This window comes from Diadema antillarum, unplaced genomic scaffold (assembly GCF_040938485.1).
Source record: "Diadema antillarum isolate AM-2024a unplaced genomic scaffold, OU_Dant_1.0 seq00000843_RagTag, whole genome shotgun sequence".
Taxonomy (NCBI): domain Eukaryota; kingdom Metazoa; phylum Echinodermata; class Echinoidea; order Diadematoida; family Diadematidae; genus Diadema; species Diadema antillarum.
Window position 1 is genome coordinate 96,975 of NW_027271718.1, and position 18,330 is coordinate 115,304.

The following is an 18,330-nucleotide window of genomic DNA, read 5'->3' on the forward strand; positions in this document are numbered from 1 at the left end:
TGTCACCCTCGGGCGAAGGGCCTGAATAATGGATGGCACGGAGATTGCGTTGCTTTCCCCCCATTTTCGTCCGAGGTCAAAGATTAACCCTTTGGTTGCTATCATGTTTCCAGATCTCAGCGTCTGTTATAGAAAGGTAACGTTACAATTCTGAATGCACTCCACATAATGATGTGACTCTGACAGTAACGCTTCGTGCTACTCTCATGAGCAGCAACCACGTTTGATCCTATACAAATGTATATCATGGAAAAACAGTGGTTTGAATGGTTATTGTGTTTTAGACTGAACACACTAGGTGTCTTGTAATAAAAAGAGTATACTGATGGCTTTCAAAGGGTTAATTTTGACAGTTACATTTGAAAGTTGCTGCCATGCCAGCTTAATGGTTATGAATTAGTTTGGCGTGTGTAAACAAAAAGCCTATCTTGCTGTTGACGTTTCATATGGCAACGTTCGGTTTGTTGCTAATATGAAAATGTCCTTTCTGGCTTTGTAACAATGCTGAGAATCTTTAAATTACCACTATCATAGTATCGAAGTATACAATCAGTAACTTATATAAAGTAGGAAAAAAGACTACTGATGTGTCTGTAAGAAGTATGGAATACATGCAGTGCGTGTGGCCTCAAACTCTCACGTAGTCATACCATGTCCATCCAGAACGCAAAATCACTCTGCATTATCAAGGATCATCCTTCCACCCGCCCGCCCCTCCAAAAACCAGGCATCAAACCATTATTTGTTTTCCGGTGGTATTGATGAATATCGTACGGCACATGTCCATTAGCACCATCGCACACTGGCGGCACTATAGCTAATACCGAGTGCAGTTCCATCGTATATGGAATTTTACCTGATGCTTACTCAATATGGCAGGTTGCCGTAAGTCAAGGCTAAAATCATCTAACCGAAGAGACGTTTCATACCTCCAGTAATCAATTAAAAGCACTATATATGGCTACGCGAGACAAGAACAAATATGCATTCCCACCCAAAAATAGAGGATCAGGCTCAGGTATTGCTGCAATAATTATAATATACAACATAGCAGCGACACAGTGACTTACATGCAGCAAAGTGCAAAATGAATGAAATTTCACGTGAACGTTACAAGGCCATTTTTCAATTTCACCAGAGCTCTCTAGTTTGTTTTTTTTTTTTTACGGAAGAGAATTGTTAGAGACAGAGAGTTGTTTTCTAAATTGAGACATATGACGTAATGACATGATTATCTGGTTGTCATGCTTGGTAATCAATGTTATGATGTATGAAATCAAACCTTCCTTGTTCCTGCTTTATTTTGAGACCTTTTTTTTTGCCCCTAGTACAGTGAAATCTAATAATGATGATAATGATGATAATGACAATGATGATGATGATGATGATAATAATAATGATAATAATAATAATAACAATAAAAATACTAATAATTATTCTCATTCTTATCTTTATTATTGTTATTATAATCATCATTGTTATTATAATCATCATTGTTATTATAATCATCATACTTATTATACATAATATAGACATATAAATGAATTCAATATACATCAGCTCTACAAGGTCCCTCATGCACACACAGACACAGACACACAATCACTCGTTCACTCTCTGCTTATTGAAATGCTTCGAAGCGTTTTTCATGCTTCCACAAAATCAGCGCAAAGTAGCTTGATGATTGTCTAAATATATACTCAATAGGACATTTGCTTGGCAGGTTGTCGAACATGGGAATCTATCTTCGTAATGAACCCTCCCAGATGGGTTTTCTTTTTTTTCTTTTTTTCTATTTTTTTTGTGAGGAAGGGGGAAATTTCATCTGCTTTCAGAAGATTGGAGAGACTTTCGGATGGAGGCCGTCAAAATGTCGAAGCAATTTTGAGCTGATTGAGAAGATTTGTATGCACAATGTTCTGGTAGATTACTAAATAGTATTTAAGACATTCGTATTACATTTTCGCACAACAAAGTATTATTCTCTATATGCAGGGTGTGTGCGTGTAATGCGCATGTGTAGAGCCGTATGTGTGAGCCGTGTGACACTCTCTGTGTGCGTGTGTGTGCGTGCGTGTGTGTAAGACAGTGTGTCTGTGTCTGTGTGTGTTGATTACATTATCGTAGCTGCAATGTTATCAACAGTGACTGAGACAACTTAATCGATAACAAACACACACACACACACACACACACACACACAATACAAGCCATCACGAGACTCAACTTATAATAAAAAGTGGTAGAGCAGCACGGGGGATTTTAAAATCTCACCCCATTGTATTTCTGCGTGCAAACAAATCAAATGCCTGCCCTTGCGGCATAGCTTAGCACCATGGCTATTCTCGTTAAAAGCATTACGGTATTGATTTCCTAATCATATATGTGACGCTAATTACACGGGTGCCCTTCGGTGGAAGTTTGTTGGATATAATGCATGCCTCATGTTTATGCGTGGACTCTATGCCGCTAAAGTTGTACGCACTTCATCTAATACCCACACTCATTTATTGTTTATTTATCACTTCGGCAAGATATTCAAATATTTACCCGTAACATCAAGTCAAAACCCGATATTCGAAAATGGAGGAAAGAGTCCTTCAGTGCTCAACTCTTAAAACAGGCAAAACATTGCAAAACACATTTCATTCATTCATAATTATACAGAGATAGAAACCTATAGTGACAGGGGATTCGAGTATACGCATTGATAGATAGATAGGAAAAAGATTCAGATAGATAGAAAATAGACATATAGATAGATAGATAGATAGAGTGTGTGAAGTGTAATATGTGAAAGTGCAAAAGAGAAAAAAAAAAGAAAGAGTCCCTAATTAAGATTTTTGTAAGAAAAAAAGTGCGGCTCGGATGAAAACAGTTACTGTGTGCAGGGAAGAAGAAAAAAAATGAAATGAGGAAGGACAGATAGCTGATGAATGAGATGAGGAAAACATTGTCAATCAAACGAGGAGAAAGGAAGATACTAGGTATAGATAGATAGATAGATAGATAGATAGATAGATAGATAGACAGATAGATAGATAGAGATATATAGTATAGATAGAGGTAGATAGATATAGATAGATAGATAGATAGATAGATAGATAGATAGAGAGAGAGAGAGAGAGAGAGAGAGAGAGGGGGGGGGGGGTGAAGGGGAGTGATGCTATTTACACGTTGATGCCCATCAATGGAAATGATTGTATTAGCGAGTCAATAATACGCCCAATCTGCTGGTTCGTGCGCATTACGGCGATCGATTTATACCACGCTTTCTTAGGTAGATATGGACTAACTACAGATACCGCTTGGAACGTTGAAGTCCATGCCGAAGGTATCTTGTGTGATCTAACGAAATAAGAGGATAAAAGGGTTCTATTCTACTTTTTGTGAAAGAAGAAGCTTCATTGCCATCTAGGCAGCCAATTTTTATGAATACACCAACTAGTACGGTCTCGTATAATACAATGTTTGGCAGAAAAACATGAATGGTGGGTGGGGGATGGGAAGTGAAAATCAGCTTCTGTTAACTGGGTCACTCCATTTTCTTATGAGCAAGAAGTCCAAATATGAGGAATTTTCCTGTAGTCTTAATTCTTATAGTATTTGGACGTATATACGTGTGTGTGTGTGTGTGTGTGTATGTGTGTGTGTGTGTGGTGTACACATAGATATAATACATGTGATCAAGCAGTATCAATGTGTAGAATGTATACGGTTCACCTTCTGTGATGTAAATATAATTCTGAATGTGATGTTTAAAGTATGAACGAAACTCAAATAAAGAATACGAACAAAATGTATCGACCCTACATAAGTTATGTTAGCCTTATTGGGCTGCAACATTTCAGTGTACCGTGAATTATTGGAGACATTAACAGCAAAGTGCCACTCGCTCGCTTTGACGTACCAATGCACACACATACACGGGTATTCAAAACACTCCAGTGCACACAGATAAAACACATAGTATACCTACATACAGGTGAAAAAACTCTTTCCAACCAGACCCTTTTGCGTGCAATACCTAACTCACTCAAGCCCATTCATTGACAGAGAGACTAGCTCAGTCAACAATGCATTATTATATCGTACACAGATAATTTGCTTGATTTCAGTCATGTTTTTAATGTCGCGAAGACAATCTTGTCTTTATAATGTCCTACTGCTGTCCAGAATTTAGGAAATGCTCTACATAGCCTACACGAAAATGAAAGAACCAATAAAAATTTGGGTGGACTTTTTCGTATCTATAGACTCAACCATCATCGCATTATGTCAACCACGCACACACTCACAAAACACACACACACACACGCATACACGCCGTTTAAAGGCACCTGATGTGATTTGTATCAGGGTGGGAACCACCTCCCTGATTGTACATTGACAGGATGGTGACTCACGTGGTTTTGAGAATCAATGGGGTGATGCTATGGGGGATGAGAAGAGTATACTAATTGTTACGTATAACCAGGAAGGTGGTCCACCTCACTGGTGTAACAACTCACGTCGCATACAGACTGATATTTGCTGCGATTTAGTGTAGCATCATATTTATGTTTAACTGCTAGGTTTGATCCTTTTACTTTAAAGTAACTGGAATACACAAGTGCAGTACATTAAAAAAATTGAAATGAATAATTATTGTCACCACTTCTCGTCGAGATATCCCCATTATGTAAACACAGCGAACGGAAAAGCTTATTCTTCTATAATCAATTTGTCACTATGAATCTCTGATATTATTTTGAACCACTTCTAGCATCAACAGAGAACATATATATATATATATATATATACACATGTATATATATACATATATATACATGTATATATATATACATATATATACATATATACACACATGTATATATATACATATATATATATACATGTACATATATATACATACATATATATATATATATATATACATATATATATATATATATATATATATATATATATATATGTGTGTGTGTGTGTGTGTGTGTGTGTGTGTGTATAGGGAGAAAAGGAGACCACGCGGAATTACTTTAGATCGTGGAACTTATATTTTTGTGGTCCATCTTCACTTTTTCGCACACATCAAAGTATTCCAAGCAGTCGTCAGTACTCTCAGAACTTATAGACATGAAAACAGTGGGTCGAGTAACTTTGTCGGGATCGGAGAGCATTGATTTGTGACGTGCATGGAATTCAGAAGGCAGGTGGTCCAGCGATGATCAGAGACGAGGGGCAAAACTTCCATCATTGATCTTAACCGAGAGAGACAGGTGTCCAGATAGTCTCCGACTGAAACAGGGTAAACACATTCCTCTTATGAGGCAAGCTGAAACGGAGGAATGGAGGGTCCCCACGCACTGACGGGATACGTATGGAATCTCTCCAAGATTGATTTGCCATTTTAAAAAACTGTTAAAGGGAGAGCGGAATATCATAGCGAGCAATGAGAGGGGGAAAGGGGGCGGGGTGGAAAGAGAGGGGCGGCACTGCTGCAGAGGATGACAAGAGAGGGGACGAGAATGGGTTACAATTTGGGGAGGTGAAGGAACATTGGGATGACAGGATGATGGGAATGGGATGGGAGAGAGGGCTGTTTGATGACAAAAAGGGGGAAGGGGACGAATAGGAGTGGACGGACCGGGAATGAGGAAGGCTTGTGGGAAAGCGCCGATGGAAAGAACTTGGAGAGGGGGGGGGGGGGTGTAGGGTGAGGGTGAGATATATGGTAAAGAGGTAACATCCATGAAAGAGGTAGGGAGGAGTTGATTGATTGGGGTGGAAAGGATGGGAAGGAAAAGGAGGAAATGGAAAAAATGCAGAACAGGACAGGGTGGGATGGATTTTATATTCGGGGATATCTGCAGAGAGAACCATGCCTCGCTATACCATATTACTTCCATTTAGCATAATCATCAGCGATAGTCTGATTAAATTTAGGACACGGCACCACCATCAACAACAACAACAACTAACAACAAGAACAAAAAAATAACAGCAGTTGTTTCTCTTCAGCTACCTACAACAATAAACCATATGCGACAAAAGGACAAAAAAAAAGGGTAAATAATCTTGTCTACCCCAATGTGGGGGCATGGAATTAATATCTAATCTAATGTCATCCCTGAAAAGCCATCGCTGGGAGGGCATCAATCTATTACCTCACTTTCGTGGGAGTGGAGAACACGTGCTATGTGTTATCTGTCACCGTTCACTTCCAGTGATAACAGTCGAACCGGTGAAAGTGCAATATCAATATAACAATCGCGCCACTACCATGGTAGGTCCTAGCTGATACATGCATTGATACATTTACTTTTAGTCTTGATGGTTTACAGTAAGCGACTGGGAGGGTGATTTCCGACATTGCGAGGACTAAGACTAAGCGAGCAATATTGTCCATAGCGCAGAATGTGTCCTCTGAATCCTAATCAGCCTCACCTTGTCTCAATCGAACAATGTGACAGTAGCGATATTACTGCTTCGTATCAACAACGTATTAACTTCAGATTCCACAAATTTGTTGAGCTATATTGATGTTGAAAATTATACCAACTACAACAAATGATATGATAAAGAAGAAATAAATATATGAATAAATAGTAATATGATGATAACAAGATGATGATGATGATAATAATGATGATGATGATGATGATAATAATGATAATAATAATAATAATTATTATTATTATTATCATTATTATAACGATAGTAGTAGTAGTAGTAGCAGTAATAGTAATAGTAATAATGATGATGATGATGATGATAATAATGATAATAATAATGATAATAATAATAATAATAATAATAATGATAATGGTAATAAATGATAATAATAATAATAATATGCGTAATCATCCTGACATCATCACCATCACAATCATAGTCTTTCGGAGGTTATTTGACAGCACAAAAACGCAAACCCGATGGAATTCGAGAAACAAGGACGCATATCAACGTGGGGTTCACTCTATCATGACACCCGCCAGATGTGAAGATTTCAGGAAAACACTCAAGCTGGAACAAGTGGAGGTCCCTCCTACAATATTATAGACAAGAACGAATGTATTATGCTCATGAATAAATAAAAACCGCAAGCAAACAAACAAAAAACGCCGGATTATCTTTCGGTCTGGTGGGGAAATGGCGCATGCGCACATCTCCATGCAGACAGCTCCGGGGGGTCTGTTTCATTTGCTTCCGATAATGTTCGTCACGAGGATTGAGATCGTGAATGACAGGGGTGCTCGTTTTAGCTCGCCTCAAACAACTGTACACACTCTCCAATCACTGCACAGTATGGTAATAGCATATATAGTGGAAACTGTGTTCAGCCAAGTACTTCTTTGGTTCAACCTCGTAAATCAAATCTGCAATGATTGCTGATAGTCCTTCTGCACTGCGGCATCACTCTCTCTTCCTCTCTCTTTCTGCCTTTTATTATTACGTTCAAGCAAATATCTATCTGTATGACCATCTGCTTTTTATAGTAACACTGAAGTACTTATAAAATCTAATGTCTTTCCCTTACTGAGCCTAATGGAACAAACCAAGCAGACATTTAAAAGAGAGGACACTACACTTGGACTTGAATCTGGGTCCTTGGCTTAAAATGCTAATGCTTTAAACCACTTGGTCACATAATAATCATGTCAAATACAGAGACTGCAGTGATTGTGGATTCAGGTGAATAGCATTGTTTCCCTATCTCCTTTATTCTTTCACCAAGTATTTTTACGTGAATACAAAGAAGCCTTGTATACACAACACACACACACACACACACACACACACACACATGGATGCACGCACACGCACACACTTTTTTGTCAATATTTTATTTTTCTTTCTTTTTCATATAAACAATATACAAATTAGTTAATTGCAAAATAATACAAATTTCATTATGACAACGCAAATTCCACATTGTCAATAATGTGAATGAAAAAGAGAAAATTTTGTATATCAAAGAGGGATATAGAAAAGGCAGACACATTCAACAGAAGGGAATGAGGCACCACCCCACCAAACTCCAACCAAACACACACACATGCACGCATGCACACACACAAACACACATGCATATCATCTCACTCTCTCCTCTGTCTGTCTGTCTCTCACTCATTATATGTGTATATATTACACAGATATTGCCTTTTTAGAGGTGTGACACTTGACATCCACTTGGAAGTTAGATTTTCCCCAAGAGATTATATTTTCCCTCCACTCTGAGAACTGAGGAAAAACATTGTCTTGAGGGGAAAATTTAACTCCAAAGGGGCGATTAAGCATCATATGCAAAGATGGACAAGGCAATATTTGTCTATTTGTCTTTATCAATACTCATTATTTCATTCCAGCCCTGATGGCAGCCTGTCATATTCTAGAATGTTATTAACAGACATGATGTCACTGCAGGTAATATAACAATTTTGATCCTCACTTGATTAGTTGCATGACTACATTATGACTAATTGCCCACCAGTAATTATGATGACCATATATACATATATATGTGTATGTATATATATATATATATATATATATATATATATATATATATATATATATATATATATATATATATATATATGTATATGTATATATGTATGTATATGAACAAGTGTGTGCATGTGTAAAGGCATCTTTGGAGGGTAAGCCTCACAGACTTTGACGTAAATTATGAGTTTTCATAAATTCTTCTCTCCTGGTTTCAAGTAATCACACAGAAGCACACATACATCATATTAATATTAATATGCCAAACTCTGAGACTTCTGCTTCAACAAACAGACATCCTTTATTGAGAATAGCAGTCTGCTGAAACCAAGATCAACAGAAATGCGAACTCAGTTTGCATAAACGTATCATGGCTTGCCAAGATTTCTTCTACACAATAATGGTCTAATACTTGTTTCTACACAAATATCTCGTAAACAAACTTTGCACTGTCGATATAACCAATACCTATATTGCCTTACCTCACAGCATATACTTTGATACTGAATACATTTTGTTACATGATCCAACAAACTTTGGCAAGTACATAATAAACATTTCTAACAACACTGAGGTATGATATATCACTTTACAGCAAAGCTTAATCAAGAATAATAAAAAAAACACAACTTGAAACTAAACCAAACTGAATACACAAGAACACAAGTCATTGCTCCTAGCATCTGTACACACATAGATATCATAAGAACTCAAATACTTTCAGGTCATTTTTTTTCCACTCCCTTGTGACACACAATATCACAGATATTGCACAAAAAATAAAAACAATTCAATTCGCTTGAGAATCGATCACAAAAATATTACCTGGTGAGAGCGTGAACCTACACGGTGCTGACACAATACAAACACCCCAATGGAGACTTCCTATGACAACATGACGTAAAAATCTGACTGCTGATCTAGAAGCAGCCTGCACAATTCTAGCTAACAAATTCCACTATACTTTACACCATTGTCCTAATTCAATGTTGTGTGGCTGCTCAAGCAGTGTCTACAAAACTGCATGAAAGGCAGTGGAAGATACACCAGGTTGTATCCTGTTCTCTCCCACCTGCCCCCTGAGCACTGCAAGGATGGCAGGAAGCTGGCATCATAGGGAAATATAACAAACATTCATCATGTTCCTTTAAAGCCACCTGCTTTCTTTAACATGTGAATATATTATTCAGATGTTGCCTTTTTAAAGGTGTAATAGCACACATGACATCCCTGTGGGAGTTATGATAATTATTTTCTCAGAGATTATATTTTCCAAAAGTGTGCAGTGCTGAGTGAAAACGTAGCCTTGTATTGAAAAATACAACTTCCAATGGACTGTGAAGTGGTATATTACTACAACAGACGAGGCAATAATTTGTTATACCACAAGGTTGACATGAATACACATCATTTCATTTCAGTGTGGAGTCACACCAGTTTGGATGATTGTAAAGCTGTGCATTATACGTTCAGTCGGCAGCCAGTCAAATTCTGGGGGGTGTTTCATCAACGCTTGTCAGCGCCGATAACTGTCGGCACTGACCAATTTCAGCAAAATCCTTGGTTTTGATTGGCTGAGATGCTCTGGTCACTGACTATTACTATGGTGATTCAAGTTGTCAGCGCCGACAAACGTTGACGAAACACCCCCCTGGAATCACATTAACTGAAGGGACTTCACTGTTAGCAATATAACAATTTCAATCCTCATTGCACAAGTCACATGATAGTATGATGACCAATCATTGACCAGTATTCATGTAGAACAATATATATATATATATATATATATATACAGCTGTATATACAAATACACATATGGGCCTTGACGAGAGAAAAGGGCCCTTAGGGCATAAAATACCGAAAATGAGTTTTCACCGCCACATTGTAGAATGAATTCTTGACGTATTTAGATATGCAAACCGTTATCTGAAATTCCACTCCTAAATGCCCCAATAATTGCATTTAGAAAAACACGTTTTGCCCAAATATATATGCCACTTTTTGATGTGCCTATGCCTTCACGTGTAGCTAGCTAGTTGATCTTTTTTGCGCGTTTTGGTTATCAAACTTCCGCGCCGTTTTATGACATTTGCATGCAACAGCGCTAAGGGCCCTTTTCTCGAGTAACGGCCTACATATATATATATATATATATATATATATATATAGTCTGTTGAGAATGAGAAGGGCGTTAAGTGGTCTTGAACACTATTGGTTTTGTGGCAACTTAACGCCCTTATCATTCTCAACAGACGAATGTTTATGTGTATGTGTGTGTGTGTGTGTGTGTTCTGTGCCTTTGGAGTTTGTGACTTTTTTTTTTAGGCAGTAGACCTGTGACACAACTGCAAGGGGGACTATGATCATCTACCTCTTCACTAATGCAGGACCATAATCTGCACCTGTTGCTCTTAAGTCCAGAATTTTTTTTTCCTTTGCTGTCATGAATTGAAAAATAAAAATAACTATAGTGCTGTTGGGAGCCTAAGCACTGTTGTACTGAAATATGGAAGATTTGGGAAGAAACAAATGTGCATGAGGGAAAACACAGGTTTTCATTACTTTCAATACAACCTGCATTGTGTTTAATGTTTTATTCATCAACATACTACTCTGCATAGAATGCGCTGCTAGAATAAAAAGGTATGGTAAGACTCCATTTTGCATGAGAAATTCTAAATGTTAACTGCCATTCAATCGTACATCTCTGACAAAAGATCATTTTTCTTTAAAAAGATGAAATTTTCAATTGCACAAAATTTTGCTTGGAATGCATTAATTTTTCTTTTTCTCTAAAATATGAGCAATGACAAATACAATGACATTAGACATAGTAAAGGTATTGGTAAACAAAATGACTACTATACAGACTATTAAAATACACAGATATTATGTAAATGGCAGAATATTGTTATCCACTGATTACATTGAGAATGTCAACGAAATCAAAATACAAATAAACCTGAAACTCTCTGTGCTCTAACATCTAACCTTCAGTAAATGTATACAAATGTAAAGAAACTTACAAGGTAAGCTATTTCCCCGCCTTGTGGATCTCTTTGATATCCCTCTTTAATTCATGAATCTTCACATAACTAGTGTGTTTATTGCATGTGAATTCAAATGTTAAAACATGATGGAGAGAGGGAGGTCTATAACAGAAAAATTCTAAAACTTAAAAAGTAAATTTAATGGATCATTTCTGCCATCGTCATATTTTTGACACTTTCCTGTTCCATAGAAAACAAGAGACCCGCGGGTCACACGCTCACCTGAGTATCGCAAGTTCACCTTCCATGCATTCTTGCAGACTCTTACCTGAGAACATTGAAAACTTGTGGGGGTAGCTTTGAGAATGGGGGCATGGAGTCCATGTACATATTCCATCACACTGGTAAAAATACCTGCCAAGTACACTGTACTTTACAGAATGTTGGATTATGCAGCTTGGGAAAAAAGACTTAAAGCCCTATCATTTTTTACTAGAACTAGAGAAAAATATTATTTAATATTCATTAATTTAGGAGGTTTGGACCCCCTGGGGCCCCCAAAGAAAGCATGGTGCCCATTCAAACACTTTGAGATCTTATCCCTATGGGAATGCTACCTGACAAGTTTGGTGAAAATCAATTATGTTGTTTTCAGTAAAAAGATGAAAATTTAGGCCCGCATTTGGACCCCCCATCCCATCCTGCTTCCTTGGGTCCCAAGGGGGTGGGTATGAAGGGCACCCCTGATTCTCCCATGAACAAACTTGAAACAACAGTCATCAATATACTGACTCATTGTATCAACTTAGCTCAATCACTTCCAGTTCTAGAGAAAATCTGTAAAGATTCCTTACAGGAGGGGGGGGGGGGACCCCTGGGGTCCCCCAGGTGGGGCATGGTGCCAAATTGATGGATTTGAGATTCTATCCCCCTAGGGATGCTACCTGCCAAGTTTGGTGAAAATTACTGATAGGGTTTTCAAGAAAAAGATGAAAATTTACAATTTCGGTCCAAATTTAGGGCCCCTCGGGCCCCCCAGCTGGGGCATGGTGCCCATTTGATGGGAATGAGATTCTTTCCCCCTAGGGATGTTACCTGTCAACTTTGGTGGAAATTTATAATGGCATTTTCAAGAAAAAGATGAAAATGTACAATTTGGGCCCCACTAGGACCCCTCCCTGGGTCCCAAGGGGGGGGGGGGGGCACCCCTGATTCCACCATGAACAAACTTGAAACTACAGTCATCAATGTACTAATTCATAGTATTAACTTAGCTCGATCACTTCTGGTTCTAGAGAAAAAGATTTTTTTAAGATTCCTTAAGTTTGGGGGGTTTGGGCCCCTCTAATCTGGGGGCCCCCCAGGTAGGGAATGATGCCCACTTGAACAAATTGAGATCCTATCTCCCTAGGGATGCTACCTGCCAAGTTTGGTGAAAATCGGTCGAGGGGTTCTCAAGAAGAAGATGAAAATGTAAAAGTTTACGCATGACGGACACCGGACGACGCATGCAGGACGTCGGACGCCGGACGCCGGACGAAGAGCGATCGCAATAGCTCACTTGAGCCTTCGGCTCAGGTGAGCTAAAAACTACAAAGCTGATAATCCCAGATATAGCCTTTCCATCAAATTCTTTCTTTCTTTCTTTCTTTCTTTCTTTTTTTTTGGGGGGGGGGGGAGAGTGGTGGGAAGGAGGAAGCATCTAATATGATGGGACACAGAAAGAGTTCCAGCAAGCATGACATCAACCAGCTGTTATTTTTGGACTGCATCAAAATATTCTGCCTTCCCACACAAAATATTGCACTAGCCAACATCACAGGCAAACAAAGCTGGCAACAAAAAAAAAAAAAGCATCAAGGACAGCCCATGTCATTCTATCATTGACTGGACTGAGACTTGTAATACCAGTCCTTCATCCACTTGAATCACACACAAACCTGTTTCTCCATGCCTCTACAAGTGACAACATTGTTACAAGAAGAGGGACCAGACACATATGAAGTGTACCAACTATAAGAGGGGTGCTACACATTACTGTAAAACCAGAAATTTTTTGCATGTGTGAAACTTTCGCATATTTCGCCGGGAGCCAAGGTTTGCAAAAGTAAAACGCATGCCAAAATGTTTGTCTCCGCATAGCATTGAATGCCAGTGGCGATTCATGAAAGGTTCATGCTGTAAATAATTTTGGTTCTACAGTATATGATACAGGAGCAGTCCAGGTTTGGAGCAATAATCTCCATCTAAGTCACTAAAGATAACAGGGTTAAGCAAACTAAAAACTTAAAAGACAGGAATTTGGATCATATGACACATACAGCATGTAATCACATAAGAATATATACAAATGATCAATATAACACTGTGTTCTTCTGCTATGTAAACTTAGTAACAAGAGGATAACACTAAAAAAAGCAACTTCTATGTGCTGTTCGAGCATGAAAAAAGTAAAAAAAATGCTTTGCAAATAAGACGGAACATACACAGTGAGGAAGAACATAGTACTGGAAAACACATCCTTGGGCTAGACACTATACTAACATCATCAATGCATATTCCTATTTCTCCACTTTGCTGCATGCTGCATGCCTGCAGCACACACCCTTGGGAATTCAGCCAATTGCATCTCTAACGCAACATGTAATAAAGCGTCTCACCACTCCTTCACTATGGACCTGTGAGGGGTGTTTTCTCGCCAGAAACGCGATACAGTCTGACCCAGTTGGGCAACCCAGGATGGCGTGAAATGGGGCCATAAATTATACGCCTGATATTGAGGGGGAAAAAAAGAAAAGAAAAAGGATAACTGGATGGCTGGGGTCAGGCCAGGTGACATTTGCCTGTGAAATTCGAGTGTCAGACACCCGTAATTCATTGTTTGTCATATCTGTGCGGTTGTGTCTGTCTGGTTTGTTTGTTGGTTGGTTGGTTAGTCTGACAGCAATTGAGTCCCGGAAAAAAACTGAGAATGGCACAGCAGCAGTACATCTCGCTGCTCTCAATATGGCGTGCCACTTTCTGATGTATTTACATAAGAGAGAATTAGTATTTCTTTGGAAAAATGAATAAAAAAAAGTAATAAAATCTTCTAGAAAGGCAGGGCTATGTTACTCTGCAGTTGACAATGCACAACTGAACATACAGACACAAATGTATGCACACTCACACACACACACATACACACATTAAAAAAAAAACCCACACACAAATCACCCACAAAAAAAAAAAAGAAATTAAGCAATGACTTGACATGGTGAAACATTCGCAGGTTCCCCTTTTCCTGCCTGCTCATTAGATCTAGCCAAATCACAAAAGACGGTGAAATGAATGGGAATGTGTCGAAGGGTCTATGTATTTCATATCCTGTCAGCCGCACTAATTTCCCCATGGCGAACTTACTGACAGCCTTCAATTTAACTTTGCTCACCTTCTATTCACTGCCAACACAGGAAAGCGGATTTTGCAGGCCTGCCAAGTACGCTTGGTTCACCGAGACTTTGTGAGTGAAAGCCTGCGGACTATAATCTCTCTGACAAAATAAATTGCTTCCTGACATGTTGTTCAGACTGCTGTAAAGCAGGGACACGTGCAATCTCTGCATGTCACTTCTTATTGGGGTTGGTGTAACTATCAGCTTAACAGATCACAGTACAGATTTCTCTTCTATTACAGATGTGGCACGTGCCTGTAGATTACTGTCAGCACCCAATTGGTCTAGAGAGGACTACGACAAGTATAGTGTCAGATGATGAACAAAAGTCCTCTTTCTATTTCTTTGAAACAAATCATCTGAGAGCTGGAACCCAATTAAGGTCATTTTCACTAGAGACTTCTAAACAACAATCGCAACTCATATAGCAACTACAATTACCACGGCAACCAGTATAGACAGGCAGCACCTGATTGGTGACTGCAATGACAGTTTGCATTGCTGATATTTATAAGATATCCCTTACAACAGGATGCACTTAAGTAAGCTAGTCTTTTACTCTTGAAAGGAGTACAACAGGAGTACTATGGAACAATAACTGAGGTATGCCAGGTATAATATCATATTCAAACCCTCCCTAATAGCTTTTGCTTCAGATTAACATGAACTGAATTTCATCAGTGAATACAAATAAGTAGACAAGACTGTATTACTGATGGGAAATGTAACAAGAGTCTTTTCCATTACCTGCAGTGAATATCTTTGGTGTAATGGTATTCAGCTAAGTGTTGATATAAATGTCTTTTTCTTTTGACAGTGATTTCAAGAAAAGATTTTACACTAGAAAACTATGATAAAGTCATTGCTGTAAGAATTACTGAGCAAAGAATCATTATGTATACTTACATCTAATGTTTTACCATGACATCTAAATAAAGTAATATAATTCCTTTAAATGATAATAAATAAGACAGAAGAGAAAGCATTGATAATATTGTCTATATGGGCTTCATATCATATCAGCTCATTTATCAAAACTAATATCAATGTAGTATTAGCCTATGGTAATGTAGACTTGTGAATGATTAGATATTATAGCTCTTTATAGTTCTATATATGTTATACAATGATACACAAATATTCATCTATGCAGTCTTTATACTGACACAAAATATGGCTCTGATATTCATTGACAGGTAAACATTGCACGGTCATTTCTACATGTGTTTTCCTGATTAAAATACATCATATTTTCCATATTTCTTTACGATATCGTCCACATACAACAACCCATATACGGTGTGACATCATTTTTGCATACTAATACAAAGTCATACTTGTTTTATGCTCATCCACAGAATAACTCAGAAAACATGAATACGCCTGAATATACTACAGCTTCCAAGATATTGGTACATTATATTTCAGCTGAAATGAGCCATGTCAAATTGGTGGTGGTTCAGGACTTTTTCTTTAAAGGACTATTTGGACAGCTCTGGACTCTTTGCACATCACTAGCCAATGGGTTTTTCATGGTGTTTGTCTAACACTGGAGGCTAAGCTTGTCTCTTAGTTACCTAGTCCAATTAAGGGCTCATTGTTTGTGACTAGAACATGACCTTTGACCTTTGTATCCCATTCATTAAATTTTTGCCTTTTGGCTCCTCCTTGGACAGATAATCACAGCAATCAAATTTGTGTATGTATTCACATCTTCTCGAGATAACAACTCAATGAACTAGACAACAAAATAACCATTTCTTCCCAGCTGGCCAACTGCCAATGCAGCAAGTTTAGCTGGTTTTTTCCCCCCAGCCCATTTCTTGTCACCTCCCATAGAAATAATCCTCATGTCTCATCACCTTTGATAGAAATACTCCTATCACCAATTCGGAGCAAGGCATTTTGCCAATATGTACTTGAGGTGAATATGATGTGTATGATTCTTGGTTGTTCTCACTTCATTAATCCACACCTTCCTTGGGGACTTTTGCATCCACAGGTTATCATGAGTGAAAACAAAATGGAAAGCGGTAACAAAAGAAGAATGCCGTTCGAATAGTTTCTATACAAGCTCTAGGGTTGCTATACCATCGGAAAAGTAAGTGTCATTCATTGTACCTAGCATGCTGGTATATATAGTGGATGGAAGCTAGCAGGGCCTGTTCAAGCCTATTCTTGTTCAGAGGACTCGGTGTCGGCGGGAGGCTGGTAGGAGATGTGCTCATTGCCCGAATCCATGGTTCCGTAGGCCTGGTGCTGACCTCTGACCCCAGTGTGACCCATGCCCTGACCCTCACCGGCTTCGGCATCCTCTTGCAACACCTCTGGCACAAAGTCCTGTGGGAATTGAGGGGAAATGAGATACAAATGAAAAAAAGGTTATTAAACGGGATGAAATCCCTAACCATGTTCATATATAGTGACCTGCATAATTGATTAGGCCGTCTTACAGTGCAAGCGCCTCCTTTCCAGTTCGCTTTTAGTCGTTATGGGAGAAAAATCCCAGAGCTACTGTAGCACTCCAAGTACGCCCTGGTGCTTGAATACAAATCCGACGTCAAGGACTTACCAAGCGTGCCATAAGAACGGAAATTTCTCTTGGCATATTAACAGCCTGGGGAAAAAAGTCTTTCCACAAAAGTAACTGCAAAATGGAAGCTGCATGATTTCTTGTCATTTGGCATGAATGCATGTCACCAATGCACCTTCCTCCCTGCGTGACTTCTATTCCCCCTTGCCCTACCTTTTGTAATAACTTTTCACTATCAGCTAGCAAATTACATATCACTTTGAGAGCAATTCAGCCATTTTGTTGGAGTTGGTTTCATTTTTTTTGTTGACATCTTAAATTACCACGTTCTACATATGATGCAAACAAGCACCACATCATTCAACACAAAACGTGCTGATCTTTTACAAGTATTTTGTTGCTACCCATTTCAACTTAACATTCTCAAAAAGTTTCACTGCAATGTAATTTTTTCTCTACTCCACTTCAACTCTACGTACCATATCCTTTTAAGATACACAACAAAATGAATGGATGTCATGTCTAGAATTCTAATCTACATTTAATAAACACTTTGTGTGCCACTGCACCAGTTGCTGCTCATTTGCAAGAGCAAAGAATATCTATACACCTGCTTCAGTCCTTCTGATCATGGAATCTTACATGCCTGAAGATCTGGGGACATGCAGAAGTCAATTTGTGGCAGACTCATTGAGGAACCAAAAGTTGGAGGTCACGGAACAATTACACCATGGAACAATTACACCACATCTCAAGGTGTACAATAATGAGATATCACAGAGAGCTCAATCTCATCTCAAGCAAATGAGTGAAGTCCATGAAAATGTCTGAAGTCAAGGATGTCAGCCTGGATGCTTTACATT

At 38.5% G+C, this 18,330-nt stretch overlaps 1 protein-coding gene across 2 annotated transcripts in view; it reads right to left on the reverse strand.

Annotated features, from left to right (window-relative positions):
* Positions 1-15,897: 15,897 nt before the first annotated feature.
* LOC139740221 (calcium permeable stress-gated cation channel 1-like) overlaps positions 15,898-18,330 on the reverse strand; it is a 118,372-nt gene continuing 115,939 nt past the window's right edge. For both annotated transcript variants that reach the window (XM_071650805.1, XM_071650804.1), the window contains one exon: positions 15,898-17,274. In XM_071650805.1, the coding sequence (XP_071506906.1) occupies positions 17,107-17,274 (168 nt within the window). In that variant the 3' untranslated portion in view covers positions 15,898-17,106. The remainder of the gene's footprint in view (positions 17,275-18,330) is intronic.